This window comes from Cherax quadricarinatus, chromosome 2 (genome assembly GCF_038502225.1).
Source record: "Cherax quadricarinatus isolate ZL_2023a chromosome 2, ASM3850222v1, whole genome shotgun sequence".
Taxonomy (NCBI): Eukaryota; Metazoa; Arthropoda; class Malacostraca; order Decapoda; family Parastacidae; genus Cherax; species Cherax quadricarinatus.
This window is the reverse complement of record NC_091293.1, coordinates 39,660,227-39,677,601: the sequence shown is the minus strand read 5'-3', so window position 1 is coordinate 39,677,601 and position 17,375 is coordinate 39,660,227. Positions and strand designations below refer to the sequence as shown.

The 17,375-nt window shown below is 38.5% G+C and overlaps 1 protein-coding gene across 1 annotated transcript in view; it reads left to right on the top strand.

The window, feature by feature from the left end:
• Positions 1-17,375, top strand: part of LOC128701165 (4-trimethylaminobutyraldehyde dehydrogenase) — a gene marked incomplete at its 5' end in the record, with an annotated part of 84,942 nt that overhangs the window by 57,000 nt on the left and 10,567 nt on the right. The window contains 1 exon segment of the mRNA XM_070087859.1: positions 11,958-12,076. Within this exon segment, the coding sequence (XP_069943960.1) occupies positions 11,958-12,076 (119 nt within the window).

Genomic DNA, 17,375 nt, shown 5'->3' with positions numbered 1-17,375 from the left:
GAGATTCCTCTTGTTCTGGTGCAACTGAATGTAAACAAGATGGCCCGGCACCAGATGTGGATGGTTGAGGGTCGTCTGGATTTTCATCGCCATTACCACTATTATGTTCATTATTCTCAGTCACAAACTCCTCAAAACCCTGGAAATCATCCTCACTGACACTTCCATCTATATTTGAACTGTCACTTGGGAACAAAAGAGTCCCAATTCGCCGAGGAGTGAGGAGCTTCTTACCGCGAGGCATGGTGGACAAGGTGAACTCAAATGGCATTCCCACAATGCACCACTGGGTGCCTAATTTTTTCCTTCTGCACACACTGACCACGCAGACCCATTCTCTCACATGTAGGCCTACCAGCTTTCTCCCGCTTGATTTGAAGGCGCTAGAATTTACGCATACAAGTACGTGACTGACCCTGGCTGCAATGATGTACTAGTACGTGACTGACCCTCAGAGGGTTAATAACTCCATGATCCAGTGGTTGTATTAACCTTTTGACTGTTGCAACCTCAAATCCTGAAGTGTCTCCTGTTGTCGAAGAATTTTCAAAAAAAAAAAAAATCTTGTGAAAATGTTAAGATTAATTTTCTGATGGTTTTAAGTCCCAAAAAACTTTTTTACAATCAGTACTTACCAAGATATAGAGGCATAAAATTGGCAGAAAATGAGCCGTGTATGGTAACAGTGGCGAATGTCACTCACTCGGTAAACTTTGGTTTACTTGCATTCCAAGGTTTCTTGTTTTTTTCACTATTTTATTTTTCAGGTAACTTATGTGGCCCTTGAGTCCAAACCAAAGTGCAATGTACATATGTACACTCGTATACAACACAATAAGTGCACAACATAATTATCTATATTGTTTACAAAACTTGTTTACACAAACAATACAAAAAATTGTTTATTACTATTGTTTTATAATATACAGTCACCCTCAGCTAACGGCGGCATTTAGTAACGGCAATTTTGTCTAACGGTGCTTTTTGCTGTAGAAAAAATGCCTTAACCAACGGCGAAAAACTTAACCCACGACGTCAGTGTGCCATTGTTTACAAGCTGTTGTGGTCGGTTTCCACGGGTGCCTCCCATACATTTTGAATTATTCCACTGTTTCTAGTGCTTGTAACTGCTAAATAAACTTCCATGGGTCACATGAAAGCTTCTAGAGCCAGCCCTTTGGTAAAGGATTTGAGAAACACGATAGAATTCAAGAAAAAATTTGTAGAAAAATACAAAAGTGGTGGTGGTAGTGGTTGTGATGGTGGTAGAAGGTGGTAGTGGTTGTGATGGTGGTAGAGGGTGGTACTGGTTGTGATAGTGGTAGAGGGTAGTAGTGACAGTGGTAGTGATGGTGGTAGAGAGTGGTAGTGGTTGTGATGGTGGTACTGGTTGTGATGGTGGTAGAAGGTGGTAGTGATGGTGGTAGAGGGTGGTACTGGTTGTGATGGTGGTAGAGGGTGGTTCAGTGATTCTCAAGCTGGTCCTAGTGGCATTAAAAAACCAAGAAGGGAGGTAACCCCACCAAAGGACTTGGTACCTGAAGTCTTTATGGAAGGGGATTCTCCTTCCAAGCAATGGACAATTCTGAATTTCCCCTGCTGCGGGCACAACTCCACAATAAAGGTAAGTGGCATTTAATTATTGTTTATTTTGCATGTCCCATTCCTTTCCATATAAGGAAATGTATACACCTACCATCCGACTTACGACCAAGCTTGGTTCCGACCAACTGGTCGTAAGTCAAAATGGACACAAGTCGAACCTTTGAAAATTGCCGACATATTGGGTAGGGCATAATGTCAAAACTTTCCTATATAAACTACCTACATAATACTGTCCCCTCAAGGAAGGTTCCTTGATGTTGGTGAGGGGCTCTTGATTTAGGGAATTGGATCTGTGCTCCAGTTCCCCGAATTAAGCCTGAATGCCTTCCACATCCCCCCCCAGGCGCTGTATAATCCTCCGGGTTTAGCGCTTCCCCTTGATTATAATAATAATAATACATAATACTGTAATGTAATGTACAATCATTATTTCATTCTTTTTACCATAATTTACTTCTATTGTTGTATTTTAATTATTTATGTACTGTATATAATGTATACATGGTAGTGATTCAAATTCAAAGTTTATTCTCTATAAGGATTACAATGCTGAGTTTACAGAAATTTGGTAATTGTGTGATTTACATGTAGTAAAATAATGATTACAGAGTGTACCACTAGAACGCCTAGCATGGCTAGGCTTTTCGGGCAGACTTAGTTTTATTCTTAATTGTAAAATATTACAAATTATGAGGTAAGTTGGTATAATGGCTAAGTGACTAAATACTAGTTTGTGAGTTTAGCAATGTGAATGCTTTTGTTTTGGCACAGTACATAGTTTCAGTATTGGAGTATCACAGGATTCATTATTTTAAGATTGAGATTAATATTTCTGTTTATGGTCAAATGGGTGAGTGAGTGTAAGTGTGAACCACCAGGTGGTATTCGTGTAGTTAGTTGACGGGGTGTATCAGGGAGATAAGATGTTTTCTAATGGTAGTTTTGAAGGTGATGAATGTGTCTGCAGTTCTAGAGTTCTCAGGTAGGGTGTTCCAGATTTTAGGGCCTTTGACATACATTGAATTTTTGTAAAGGTTTAGTCGGACACGGGGAATGTCGTAGAGATGTTTGTGTCTGGTGTTATGCCTGTGGGTTCTGTCACAACTATCAAGAAAGCATTTTAGGTCAAGGATGATATTAGAGTTTAAGGCCCTGTAGATGTAGATTGCACAGTAGTAAGTGTGGATGTACTGAACAGGGAGTAAGTTTAGGTCTATGAAGAGTGGGGGGGTGTGTTGCCAGGGATGGGATTTAGTGATTATTCTTACTGCAGCTTTTTGTTGGGTTATTATTGGCTTTAGGTGTGTTGCTGCAGTTGATCCCCAAGCACAAATAGCATAGGTGAGGTATGGATAAATAAGTGAGTGGTATAGTGTGAGAAGGGCATTTTGTGGCACGTAGTATCGTATCTTGGAGAGGATCCCAACCGTTTTGGATACTTTTTTGGTTATATGCTGGATATGGGTGCTGAAATTCAGGTTGTTGTCAAGGTATAAGCCTAGGAATTTGCCCTCATTATGTCTGGTAATTAGAGTATTGTCAATCTTAATGTTAATTTGTGCATCTCCTGCTCTGCTACCAAACATAATATAGTAGGTTTTGTCAGTGTTAAGCGTAAGTTTATTGGCTGTCATCCAAGTCGATATTTTGATCAGCTCCTCGTTCACAATGGTATTGAGGGTTGAGGGTGGCAAGATTAGGGTGAGAGATGACATAAGTCGTATCGTCAGCAAAGAGAATGGGTTTCAGGTGTTGGGATATGTTTGGAAGATCATTGATGTATATGAGGAAGAGCAGGGGACCAAGGACACTTCCCTGCGGAACTCCAGTATCAAGTGGCCATGTTGCTGATGCTGTGTCTTTAATGGTGACATACTGATACCTATTAGTAAGGTAAGATTTGAAATAAGCAAGCGCATGGCCTCTTATACCGTAATGATCAAGTTTGTGGAGTAGGATTTCGTGGTCTACTGTGTCAAAAGCTTTTCTTAGGTCAATAAAAATTCCTAGTGGATATTCCTTATTTTCCAATGCTGTGTAAAGCAGATCTAGCATTTTTATGATTGCATCATTAGTGCTTTTATTTTTCCTGAATCCAAATTGGCAGGGGTTGAGTATGTTTTGTGCTGTTATAAATGAATACAGTCTCCTGTGCATGAGTTTCTCAAAGATTTTGGATAGCAATGGTAAGTTAGATATTGGCCTATAGTTGTTTAAGTCTGTAGGGTCACCACCTTTATGTATTGGTGTAACCCTTGCCATCTTGAGTAGTTTCGGGAAGGTGCTAGTCTCTAGTGACTTGTTAAAAAGTAATGAAATAGCATGCGAAAGGACATGGGCCGCTCACTTGTACAGTAATGGTGGGACATGAGATAGATTCCCTGAGTTATTTTTAAGTGACTTTATAATCTCGGTGACTTCCGTGGGCTCAGTTGGTGCAAGATAGAAGGAATTTGGGAAATTCCCATCTAGGTTGTCCCCGGCATGGGCATTGGTATGTGGGATTTGATTGGTGAGATTAGATCCTATGGTTGAGAAGAAGTCGTTTATCTTGTTAGCGGTGTCAGTGGGATGTAGTGGTGTTTCATTAGGTTTAGTTAGGACAATATTCTTGGTTTTTCTCAGTTTGTGGGTCCCTAGGATCTGAGAGAGTGTTTTCCAGGTCTTTTTTATATCTCCTCTAGTGTCTGTGAATCTACTGGAGTAGTATAGTTGTTTGGCTTTCTTTATTACTTTGGTGAGAGCTGATGAATAGTGTTTAAGAATATCTTTGTGTATTAAGCCCTGTCTATATTGCTTTTCATATTGGTGTCTTGTCAATGGATTTCAGAATGGTGCTGGTTAGCCATGGGCAACCAAGCCGTTTGTTTGTGATCTGTTTTGTTTTTATAGGACAATGTTTGTTGTATAGTCTAAGTAATTTGTTAAGAAAAATGTCTGTCCAGTCATCAATACCATTGGCCTTGGAGAATTCTGTAGGCCAGTCAACAGTCTCTAGGTCAGCTGTGAACTTCCTTACTGAGGCCTCGTCATGGAGTCTAAATGAGACTGTTGTATTCAAGTGGTGGTTTACTAATGTTTGTCAGGAGGAAAGGTAGGGTAGTGGTCTGTAGTGCTATCTGTGATTATCCCTGATTTAAGGGGGGCTAGTATATTGGTCCATATGTGGTCTATTATGGTTGCACTTGTCTCAGTGAGCCTGGTTGGTTTAGTTATTGTTGGTATGAGAAGTGTGTTGTTCATATTGTTGATGAAATCAGTTACAGGCTGATCATCTAGTAAGCCAAGGTTAATGTTGAAGTCTCCAGCTAAGAGAAGGTGGTGCTTATTCATTTGTCTGTTTGTTATTAGCGACTTTAATTTCTCACTGAAATTTGGGATGTTTGTGTGAGGTATCCGGTAAATGGCACTGATTGTTATAGGCGTCTTAAGGTTTTTTACAGTAAAATTAGCAAAAATGTATTCCCCATATTCATCACTAAAGCAAGTGGTGCTAATACAAGATAATTGGTTAGAGTAATAGATTGCAATACCACCCCCAACTTGGTTTGGTCTGCAGTTGTGAATTGCTGTGTATCCTGGAAGAGGGTAGATATCTATTGTGTCCTGCTTAATAAGCCAGGTCTCAGTAAGAATAATGCAGGAGAAGGGTGTCTTTAGTGATTCAAGGAGTGCTAGGAGGTCATCATAGTGTTTGCTTAAGGACCTGATGTTGTAGTTAAGTACTGATAGACTTTTAGCATTGTTTAGGATAGTGCTGGCTTGTGATGCTGTGTAATAAAGGCAGTTACTTTCCAATAGGTTTTGATGTGGTGTCAGATTATGGAGGTTTAGATCAGGGTCAACGTGATCAATCATCTTCTAGGTTTAAATTATGGTTATTTATATCCTGAGTTGTGTGTTGAGTTCTAGTACTGATATCTGTAGTGGTAGGAAGTTTGGACAAGTATATAGCTAGAGTATTTTGGTCATGTAGAGTATAGTCACTACTACACATAATGAAGTTGATGTTGTCTATGTGTTGTGCTGGAATGAACTAAAGTACAACTAGGTATAAGCTAGTAATATAAAAATACAAATTAAAAATAGAACAAGACTCTCACTTGTAATTGCACTAAGGTCTAATATAATGACTTTTGTGGAGTCTATGTTTTGAGCTAGAATGAGCTATAGTACAATAGGTTTAATCTAATAATATAAAAATACAAATTAAAAATAGCACTAGTCTCTCACTAGTAATTGCACTATGGTCTAATATAGTGAATTTGGTATTGACTATGTATTGAGCTAGAAAGAGCTATGGAACAACTGAGTTTAATCTAATAATATAAAAATACAAATTAAAAATAGCACCAGTCTCTCACTAGTAATTGCACTATGGTCTAATATAGTGAATTTGGTATTGACTATGTATTGAGCTAGAAAGAGCTATAGTACAACTAGGTTTAGTCTAATATAAAAATACAAATTACAAATAGCACCAGTCTCTCACTAGTAATTGCACTATGGTCTAATATAGTGAATTTGGTATTGACTATGTATTGAGCTAGAATGAGCTAGTGTATTGAGCTAGAATGAGCTAGTGTATTGAGCTAGAATGAGCTAGAGTATAACTGTGTTTAATGTAATAATATAAAAAAGGCACAAAAGACTCAATTGTAATTGCACTAAGGTCTTACATAAGTTGTTTACAAGAATTAGAGTATAACTAGATTTAAATTGACAGGATAAAATACACAAGTTAAGATAGCAAAAGAATAATAAAAAAATAAAAATAAAAATGGCAATGACTTGGTTATAATAAGCTAGTAAGATGGTAGACAGGATAATATAAAAGTTGTAGTTGAAAATACTAGTTTAAAAAAGTATAGAATGAAAATGGTCAATAAAAGAAGTTTACAATAAGTTTGATCAATATAGTTTAAAGTAAAATTGGGCAATAATAGGGATTTAGAATAAAATTGGGCAATTGAGTATTTTTTAAAGTGAGGTAGAATTATTGAAGACAAATTATGGTTAGTTTATAATAAAATAAGATACAACAGTGATGTGGTAAGTTGTAAAAAAGGAGATAGATTCTGTAGATATTAAACACAATTAAGACTGAGGTAGAATGGTCGTTGAATACAACAATGACAATCAAAGTAGTTGGGGTATCAGAATTTTAGGGGGGCACAAATTTATGACAATATAACACTAACGGAATACTATGGGTATTATCTGCACTTTACTCTGATTCTGTTAGCCCAGCCTCACTTAGGAATGTTTTAAGGTCGTGTTCTGTAGAGATGAAGTATCTCTTCCCAGTGGGCTGTTTCCTAACTGCGATTTTTCCATCCCTCACAAAGCACTGGTGGATTTTTTGGGCATAGCGTAATTTTCTTAGCCGATAAAGAAGGTTTTTGTCTTGTTTTGGTAAGGCACTCATTGACGTAAACATCAGATTTCATAGAAATAGAAGTTTTTAGTAGGTTGTTTCTTTGTAGGCTAGTTTGGAATTTTAACAGCACTGTTTTTTTACCTGCTTGGTAGCCCATCAGTTTGCAATCCTTTAGGTCATCACTACGTATGTTAAGGCGAAGGTGGTCCTTGATAAGTTGTAGGGTGGTCTCCATGCAGGTCTCTTAGGTGACTGTGGCTGGGAGATGTTTGCTGTTAACTACAACAGCGTCAGATAGCTGCTGTTGGTCATTATGGTCTTGGAAGTTGGTTATGACATTGGCAAGTTGTTGGTCCACTCTTGATCTTTCCTCTATAATGTTGGTAGTAAGTAGGGTGACTTGGTCTTTTAGAGTGTTGATGGTGTCTAGGGACTGGGTGTGAGTGTTGCTTTGTTGTTCTAGAGTGTCTAGTTTATGTTCTAGAGCAGTGATCTTGTTGAGGTAATCTGCATTGCTAGCTTTTAGTTCCTGCATTTCTTGAGTTAGTTTGGTGATCGTTTGGTTCTGAATCGTAAGGAGTTTAGCTATTTCTGGGTCGGTGATCTTCTTGACATCAAATACTGGGAAGGAGTTATCTTGGGCTGTGGCGGCGGCGGCCATGTTTGTTATTGTCAGTCGTGTGTTGTGGTGGTGCCGGTGGGTAATGAGGGTTGTGTCCTGGCTGGCAGTACCACAAGTTTTCCTCATGTTATTACTGCTCTCACCTTTGATGTTAGGAGTCCTTAGCTGGTTACTGGATCTTCTTTTATTGCTCTGGCCCTTGTCCATTGGCTGTGGCTTCGGGTGAATAGTAGGCGATGGGTGATGGGTGAATGTTGTGGAGTATCACTTCAGTGGCAGCGGGGTAGGAGGTGGTAGTACGAGTCCTATTAGTTGGTAATTTGTGAACTTTTGGGTGATTTCTGCAGTTGCTTTATATCATTCTGGGTATCCACACATGTTAGTGTTATGTGGGTCTTGATTAGGTCATCACTGGGCTGCTGGGAACCTCAGGTAGAAGTGAAAATAGAGGACAAGGTTCCTGTTGCCATTGTCGCTGCCGCTGCCGCTGATATGTATTGTAAATTTTACATAGCATGCAGTATCATATGTTACTATTATCTTTATGTATTGTCGACACAGTGGAATGGGAGAATACCACTGGTAGTGTCATCCTGCCAGAATGTTGTATAACCTATACCCTAAGTAAAGAGAAACAACTCTGGAACATGTGTAATACGTATCCGGCTGGGTGGCCGGGTCTGTGGTTGGCCGGGTGGGTGGCTGGCTGGCTGGATGGGTGGGTGGCCGGGTGGGTGGCCGGGTGGGTGGCTGGGTGGGTGGGTGGGTGGCTGGGTGGGTGGCCAGATGGCTGGGTGGGTGGATGGCCGGATGGCTGGGTGGGTGGGTGGCCGGCTGGGTGGGTGGGTGGCTGGGTGGGTGGGTAGTTGACTGACTGGCTGACCGAATGTGGCTGTCTCTTTGTATCTCTCTCTCTCTGTATCAATCTCTCTCTCTCTCTCTCACTGGTACACGTAAGTCAAGTTATCATACATATTATAAATTACCTAGGATAACCCAAAAAATTCAGACAAAGTGCTATACAGTGGATCTGTGCTCTAGTGCCCTAAATTAATAATAATATTAATAATCATTATTATTACAATAATACATATGTACTAATATTAATATTATTATTATTAAGCTATAATATAATAATCGTGTCCACTCATTACTTACCTTAAAATATCTGTAATTTTAATGTAGAGTGAGAGGTGAGTAAACAAGATTAAATGAATAAATGAGAGAATGAGAATGTAGAATGTTCACGAGTTATGTAAACAAACGTTATTGTTGTTACCAGCCCGGACACGAATGATTCCTGTTCACTGTCAAGCCTACCAGAAAAAATCTCATATTTGTTAATTTATGTTATGTAGCATGTTTATTATACAATTTTGAAAAAAAATCATAGATGGATTAAGCAAACTGTCTATATTAACATTTTATACACATTTAATGTGCCTCAGTGATTATTATTGTTATTATTATTATTAATAATATGGCATCTTTAAGACCAAGTACACTCTTAATGAGTGGCTCTGAGACAGACAAGCAGACAGACAGACACACAGGTATACAAAAAGACAGACACACAGGTAGACAGAAAAAGACACAGGTAGACAGAAAGAGACACAGGTAGACAGAAAGACACACAGGTAGACAGAAAGACACACAGGTAGACAGAAAGACAGACACACTAGTAGACAGACAGATATACAGGCAGACAGATACAGACAGGTTTATGTGCAACAGTGAAAACAAATAGAGAGTTCGAGAGTAAGAGCCTTTCTTGCCACAATCTCCAGTGCAAGATTCAGACTTCATCTTAGGGGCCATGGTGAAATTTACTGTCCAGTTAGTACAGTTAATACAGTATGATGCTGCTGATAGGGCAGGGTTACTCAAACTGATGCTGCCTGCATGACGCATTGCTGCCGCGAATATTGTCAAATATTGTACAGCGGTATGCATCAGCTGGCCCAGCCCAGCTGCCAGATGCATGGTCGTAAGTCGAGTGGACGTATGTCGAGCAGGTCATAAGTCAGATGGTAGGTGTATTTCATATAATTTTTTTTTTTTCAGACTTTGGGGTGTTAGGAACGGATTAATTGTACGTATTTCCATTATTTCTTATGGGGAAAATTAACTTGACCAATGGCAATTTCGACCAACGGCAAGCCCTCTGGAATGGATTAATGCCGTTAGTTGAGAGTCCACTGTATATACAAATGTACAGTCACTGGACATATTTCTAGAAGTTCTGTAGCTTGTGGAACTCTTTGAAACATGGTTTCATACACAATGGTGTTTTACACTCCTCACACATAAAACGAGTGTGTCTGCATTTTTGTGGGCATTTTTTTTGTGCAAAGACAAAACACCTCATCTGAGCAGTTTTCTTCAAAGTATTAGCAGGCAGTTGTGTTAGGTAGTTATGCTAGGTAAATGGTCATGTGTTATCATTCCTTCCTTCCTACCTTCCTGCATTTCTTTCCTACCTTACTTCTCTCCTCCCTTACTTTTTTCCTTCCTTTCATTTCATCCTTCCTTCCTGCCTTCGTTTCTTCCTACTGGTTTCTATAATATATATATATTCTATATATATTCTATAATATATATACACACACATATATAGTCACTGAATACTTTCATGTAACTGCTATTATCTTCAAGCTTGTGTTGTGTGTGAGTATGTGGACTTCTAATTGTTCTGAGTCAGGGTCGGCAGCTGTCAAAATGACATGTTTTCTCATTACTCACTTCCCCTACTACCTGTCAAAACAATGGGGTCGGATGCTCGCTTCCCCTCCATCCTACTATCTAATTATCTTTCTCCCTCATTCTCTCATTCTCTCCCTCATTCTCCTTCATTCTTCTAGTATCATGGGCATTGCTTTTGGTCACAAACTCCTCAGAACCATGAAATTGATGCTCACTGACACTTCCATCTGTGTTAGAGCATCACTTGGGAAGAGTAAAGTCCCAGATTTGCTGGGGAGTCACACATTTTTTACTGCTAGGCATGCTGAACAAGGACTACTGAAATGGCACTCCCACAATGCACCACTGGCTCCCTGATTTTTTTTATGTGGTGCACACTGACCATGGAGACCAAATCTCTCACATGTGGACCTACCAGCTTTCTCCTGCTTGATGTGAAGCAGCTAGAATTTATGCGTATTAATACGTCAAACATGGTGGCTCGTAAGACGTATATATACGACCAAAACAGTCAAAGGGCTAAAGATGTATTTGGAGGTAAAAATACAACATTTATATGTGGGTTCACATCCAACAAAGCTTCTGGATAAATACAAGAATTATCAAAGAGTGACAGCAACTGTAAATGCAAAGTTCAAAGTTCTTCCTGTGCATGTAAAACTTGATTTCAGGAATAAAGTGATGCTTAACCCTTTCAGGGTCCAGAGATCACAGAATAACAAATCAACAATACACCTCTGATTCACCATGGTCTGTGAGAAACTTTAATTAAACATTAATATAAATGAAAGATGTATTAATTACTGTACTTACAAAGAATGTTGTAATAAAGTTGGTAGAATTACCGACAATATGTAAAGTAAAAGGACACAAGTGCAACTAATGTGACATTTTATTGTGGCAACGTTTCGCTCTCCAGGAGCTTTATCAAGCCATTACAATGGCTTGATAAAGCTCCTGGAGAGCGAAACGTTGCCACAGTAAAATGTCACATTAGTTGCACTTGTGTCCTTTTACTTTACAAAAAATGTTGCTGTACTTCCACTACCAAAGTGGTAAATTTCAAAACTTTACTGGAAGTGTAGAGCTAATCACAAAAGTCTGAAAGTTGAGGGTCGTTGGGATTACTGTCTGATTCATAGTTGACTGTTTCAGCATGGATTCGTGATGTTCCAGAGAGAGCATCTTGGGTACTTGAAGTTGAAGCCACAGGAGTTTCAGATGAAGGTCTACTGCTATGACACATTCTTCTTGGCTATCTTATTAATATTTCACACCAAATAAATTTCAGTAGCTTCTGTTCTGTCACAGAGGAACATTGTTCTAACTTTTTGATTAATTCACCTGACAGTTCAGTTGTCAGTGGCCATAGCTAGGGCTAATTGTTAAAAAAAAAATATGCTAAGATTCACGAAGAATCAGATCACCACCAACAACTACAGTGCAAACAATATAAGTGAACATGCATAAACACGCTACCATCTGTGGCCTCCTGGTAAACTAGTTTAGTAAAAAACTAGTTTTGTAATTTTTTCTGGACTAAAAAAGGTGCTGCATCCTCCATTGCTGGAAAATCGATGTTGTACCTGTATTACATGTTAATTTTAATTTTATGGTATAGTTTTACATAAATGCTTTACAATTCAGGTTGTGAGGGAGGAGGTATTTGGTTCTATTGCATCTGTGCTGGTGTTTGACTCTGAGGAAGAGGTTGTTAGGCGTGCCAATGACACCAACTTTGGTCTGGCAGGAGCAGTCTTTACCAAGTAAGTCCATCAATATTTAGTGATAAGATTTAATCACATTGTAATTTTCTCAGTATCTTATATTTTTAAAAATTTCCAAATTATTTTTTCAAGTGTTAAATAATGAAATCTAGAAGCTAAGATCAATTAAAGTTTCATATTATATTCATGGGGAAGAGGTAAACCTATAAGGGTCATAAAGTGTCTAAGACTGCAAGGTAATGAGGTTTGATGTCAATTGCTGGCTGGACAAATACTGTAAGGAAAATGCAGTAACATTCATTGACAACTGGGACCTCTTCCATGGCAGAAATGACATGTATGCCAGGGATGGGGTTCACATATCTAGCTCTGGGGTGGGGGCACTGGCAACTGCAGTGGAGGGAGCTGTTAGGGCTTTAAATTAGTGGTATGGGTTTTGGCAGGAAAACAGTGAATTCCCAGTGTAGTAATATTATGAGTTCTAGGAGAACTAGTAATAGGCAGAATGAGGTGGATATTGGAAAGCCAGTGGCACTAGGTGACAATGACAGTAATAGGTTTAGTGGAAAAGCAGAAATGAGCAGGAAGGGTAAAGAGAAAGGAGGGTCTTTAAATATATATTATGCTAATAGCCGTAGTGCTAGGAATAAGATGGACGAGTTGAGATTAGTTGCTAGTGCATGTAACATTGATGTATTTGCCATAACTGAGATGTGGTTTAATTCAAAAAGTCGGGACATGCCTGCAGAATGCCATATTCAGGATTTTAAGTTCCAAGTAGATAGAATTATTGGGAAAGGGGTGGGGTGGCACCGTATGTTCGAGATTGCTTGAACTGTTGCATAAAAACGGGTATAAAGTCTGAAGTAACACATACTGAGTCTGTTTGGATAGAATTTTCAGAGGGGCATGAAAAATTGATTCTAAGAGTGATATACCATCCCCCAAACTTAGATAGGGACCAAGGGAGACTACTATGGGAGGAAATTGTTAAGGCCACAAGGCATGATAATGTAGTAATTCTAGGAGACTTTAACTTTAGTCAGATTGATTGGAATTTCTTGACTGGGAATCTAGAATCTAACAGCCTCTTAGAAGTAGTTCAGGATTGTTTTTTTGAGGCAGTTTGTGACAGAACCTACAAGGGGACATAATCTGCTTGACTTGGTTCTGGCAAACAAGAAAACCCTTGTTAATAATTAAGAAATTACAGAGGAACTCGGCACAAGTATGATAATAGGGATAATTCAGTAATGGTCCCAGATTTTCGCTTAGCAAAATACAATGGGCTTAGAGAACACTTATCATCTATGGACTGGGGTAATGAAGAGAGCTATCAGTATGAGAGTTTTCCGAACACTATACATGCTGCCCAGAGAACTTTTATTCCATATAAAGAAATTAGATCAAATAGAAATGACCCAAAATGGATGAATAATAGGCTCAAATATCTTTTAGGACAGAAAAAAAGAATTTATAGGCACATCAAAAGAGGTGAGGGTCATCTTATGAATCAGAATATTGACATTAAGAGGGACGTTAAAAAAGGGAGATAAGAAAAGCTAAACAGGACTATGAAATTAAAGTTGCTAGGGATTTGAAAACTAACCCAAAAAAAATTTTTCCAGGTTTATAGAACAAAAGTTAGAGATAAGATAGGTCCCCTTAAAAATTACTCTGGGCATCTTACTGACAAGGAGAATGAAATGTGCTCAATTTTTAATAATTATTTTCTCTCGGTTTTCACTCGGGAAGACACTAACAATATCCCAGTAATTAATTTTTATAGTGGGCCTGAAGACGATAAATTATGCAATATCATAGTCGCTAGCAAAAGGTTCATCAAACAGATAGACTGACTGAAGCAAAATAAATCCCCGGGCCCTGATAAAGTTTTTTCAAGGGTTCTTAAAGAGTGCAGAATGGAACTTCGTGAACGATTGACTAATATTTTTAATATTTTTCTTCAAACAGGTGTAGTGCCTCATATGTGGAAGATGGCTAATGTAATTCCTATTTTTAACCCTTTCAGGGTCCGTCCCGTAGATCTACGGCTTTACGTTCAGGGTCCAAACCGTAGATCTACGCCAAAATTCTAGCGCCGTCAAATTTAGCACGAGAAGGCTGGTAGGCCTGCATCTAAAAGAATGGGTCTGGGTGGTCAGTGTGCACACCATAGAAAAAATCTGGACACCTGCATGGCATTGTGGGAACGCTGGCAAAGTAGCTTTGTTCATAGTGCCTGGCGGCAAGGAAGCTCTCACTCCACACTCACTCTCCGGGTGAATTCTGACTCTCCTCTTCACAACTTACAGTTCTAAAACTGATGGAAGTGAGCTGAAGACGAATTCTATGGTTTTGAACCATATAGTACCATTGTGCCATATGGTACAATGGTACCATATGGCACAATGGTGTTATGTCATACAATGGTATATCGTACAATGGTACCATATGGTACACTGTACCATATAGTACACTGTACCATATGGTACATTATACTACATGGTACAGGGAACAGGGACCCTAATGGAAATAAGTCTGACTTTTTTGGGTTATCCTAGGTTCTCTAAACATGTGCTGCTAAGTATGATATTCTATGTAACTTTATTTGTGTATAACTAAATAAACTTACTTATGATGCCACATGCACTTGAGTAAGTTTATTCAGGTATACAGAAATACAATTACATAGATTATCATACATAGCAGCATACGTATAAAATCCTAGGATAACCCAAAAAAGTCAGGGTGACTTATTTCCAGTTATCCCTGTATCTGTACCATATGGTGTCCTGTACTGTATGGTACCCTGTGCCATATGGTACCCTGTGCCATATGGTACCCTGTGCCATATGGTACCCTGTGCCATATGGTACACTGTACCATATGGTACCCTGTGCCATATGGTACCCTGCACCATATGTTATCCTGTACTGCATGGTACCCTATACCATATAGTACAATGTACCATATGGTACCCTGTGCCATATGATACCCTGTGCCATATGGTACCCTGTGCCATATGGTACCCTGTGCCATATGGTACCCTGTGCCATATGGTACCCTGTACCATATGGTACCCTGTACCATATGGTACCCTGTACCATATGGTACCCTGTACCATATGGTACCCTGTACCATATGGTCAATAGGTCAATAGGTGTTGGTGGCATGAGACCAGACAAGACTGAGTGGCCACACAAGCTAGCTACTGACTCTCCAGTTTCCTAGACAAAGTGCTTTGTCATCCACCTCAAGGAACACATCAAGATCCTGTACACTTGTAAATGTATAATAGAACATTACTAATATATAACATTTTTGCATATTTTTGTTGTAAACAATTGTAAACAAAATAATAATGAAAATATTAGGGTGTTTATTGTGTTGAATACAACAGTACCATATGGTACCATATAGTACCATTACACCATATGGTACCATAAGGTACCATTGCACTATATGGTACCATTGTACCAATGGTGCTGTTGTACCATATGGTACCATTGTACCATATGGTACCATTGTATCAGGTGGTACCATTGTACCATATGGTACCATTGTATCAGGTGGTACCATTGTACCATATGGTACCATTGTATCAGGTGGTACAATTGCACCCTATGGCACCATTGTACCATATGGTAGTATATGGTACCATTGTATTCAACACAAAAACCTCACTAATATTTTCATCATTTTGTGTACACTAAACTTGTAAACAAGTTTTGTAAGCAATATAATGATAAATTAGTGCAGTTATTGCATGGAATACAATGAGTGTACACTTATACAATATACATTATACTGGTCTCACAGGCCACAAATCTTATTAGAAAAAGAAAAAAATTAGAAAAGAAAAAAGTATAAAAAAACGTAAAATATAAAAATGGGATTTTGCGGAAGTCACTGATGTTGCCGCCACCCGGTCATTTTGGGTCAACTTCTCGCCACTGTATCTCGGTAAGTACTGATCAGAATTTTTTTTTTTGTCTTATTACCTTCACAAAAATATACTCTTTAATTCTGTAAGAAAAAATAATTTTTTTTTTTTTTCAAAATTTCTTGGACACTGGAGCACCACTTCAGATTTTGGCCTTGGACCCTGGAGGGGTTAAAGCAGGGGACAAGTCGTTACCGTCAATGAGCCTGACCTCAATTTTAGGCAAATTACTAGAGTCAATTATAGCTGATATTATAAGAAGCCATCTGGATAAGCATAACTTAATTAATGATACTCAGCATGGATTCATGAGGGGCCATTCTTGTCTAACTAATTTATTAACCTTCTTCAGTAAAGCTTTTGAGGCTGTTGATCATGATAAAAAATTCGATATTGTTTTAGATTTTAGTAAGGCTTTTGATAGAGTACCGCACCAGAGACTGTTAAAGAAAGTGACAGCTCGTGGCATTGGGGAAAAAGTGCTGTCATGGATCGAGTCATGGCTCATAGGAAACAGAGTATGCCTAACCCTTTCAGGGTTGAGAGGCCCTCTCCTAAACTTGTTCTCAGGGTCGAAAAATTCAGAAAAAAAAAAAATTTCTTATGAAAAGATAGAGAATCTTTTCCCGATCATAATGAAACCAAAAGTATGAAATTTGATGGAAAACGTACGGAATTATGCTCTCACAAACTTAGTGGTTTCGACAATGTTTATGCATCGGTGATTTCACCCACTTTGAGCCCTGTTTTCGGCCAATTCCAATGTACTAGTCAACAAAAATCATAACTATTTTGCTAGAACTCTATTTTTTCTATCGATTGAGTACAAGAAACCACCCATTTACTGATTTCAACTATCCAATAAAGTGGTCAGAAATTAAAAATTTTGTCAATTTCACACAAATTTCAAAAGATGCCAATTTCCAAATAGTGTTCAGAATAAACAAGACAGACATTCCTGGCACTAAAATAACATTTCCTCTGTTCATTAATCACATCCTCAGGCCCCTCTTACATTTCTTTTGTTGCCCACTTTGAATTTTTATTCTCACAAAAAAATAGAAGATTTACAGTTATGCAGACTACTGCATTAGTGTAGAAATGGTAAAAATAATATCAGGGCACTTGTGAAAGAATATTAGACTCACCAGTTGACGTGTATTGGACGTGTGGCATGATTTGTTTACTTTTGAACTTTGGCAAAAATCAAACATTTCTGCTATTTTGAGCTCAATTTCAAGGTACTTTTCATTGTGAAACCAATCAAAATCATCTCAATTTCTGTAATATGTCTTCCATTCTATAAAATGAGACCAGGAAAACTAGAATACAACAATAAATACCATACGAAAATACAGTGCAAAGTCGCTGTTTTAAACCGAAAACACGGTC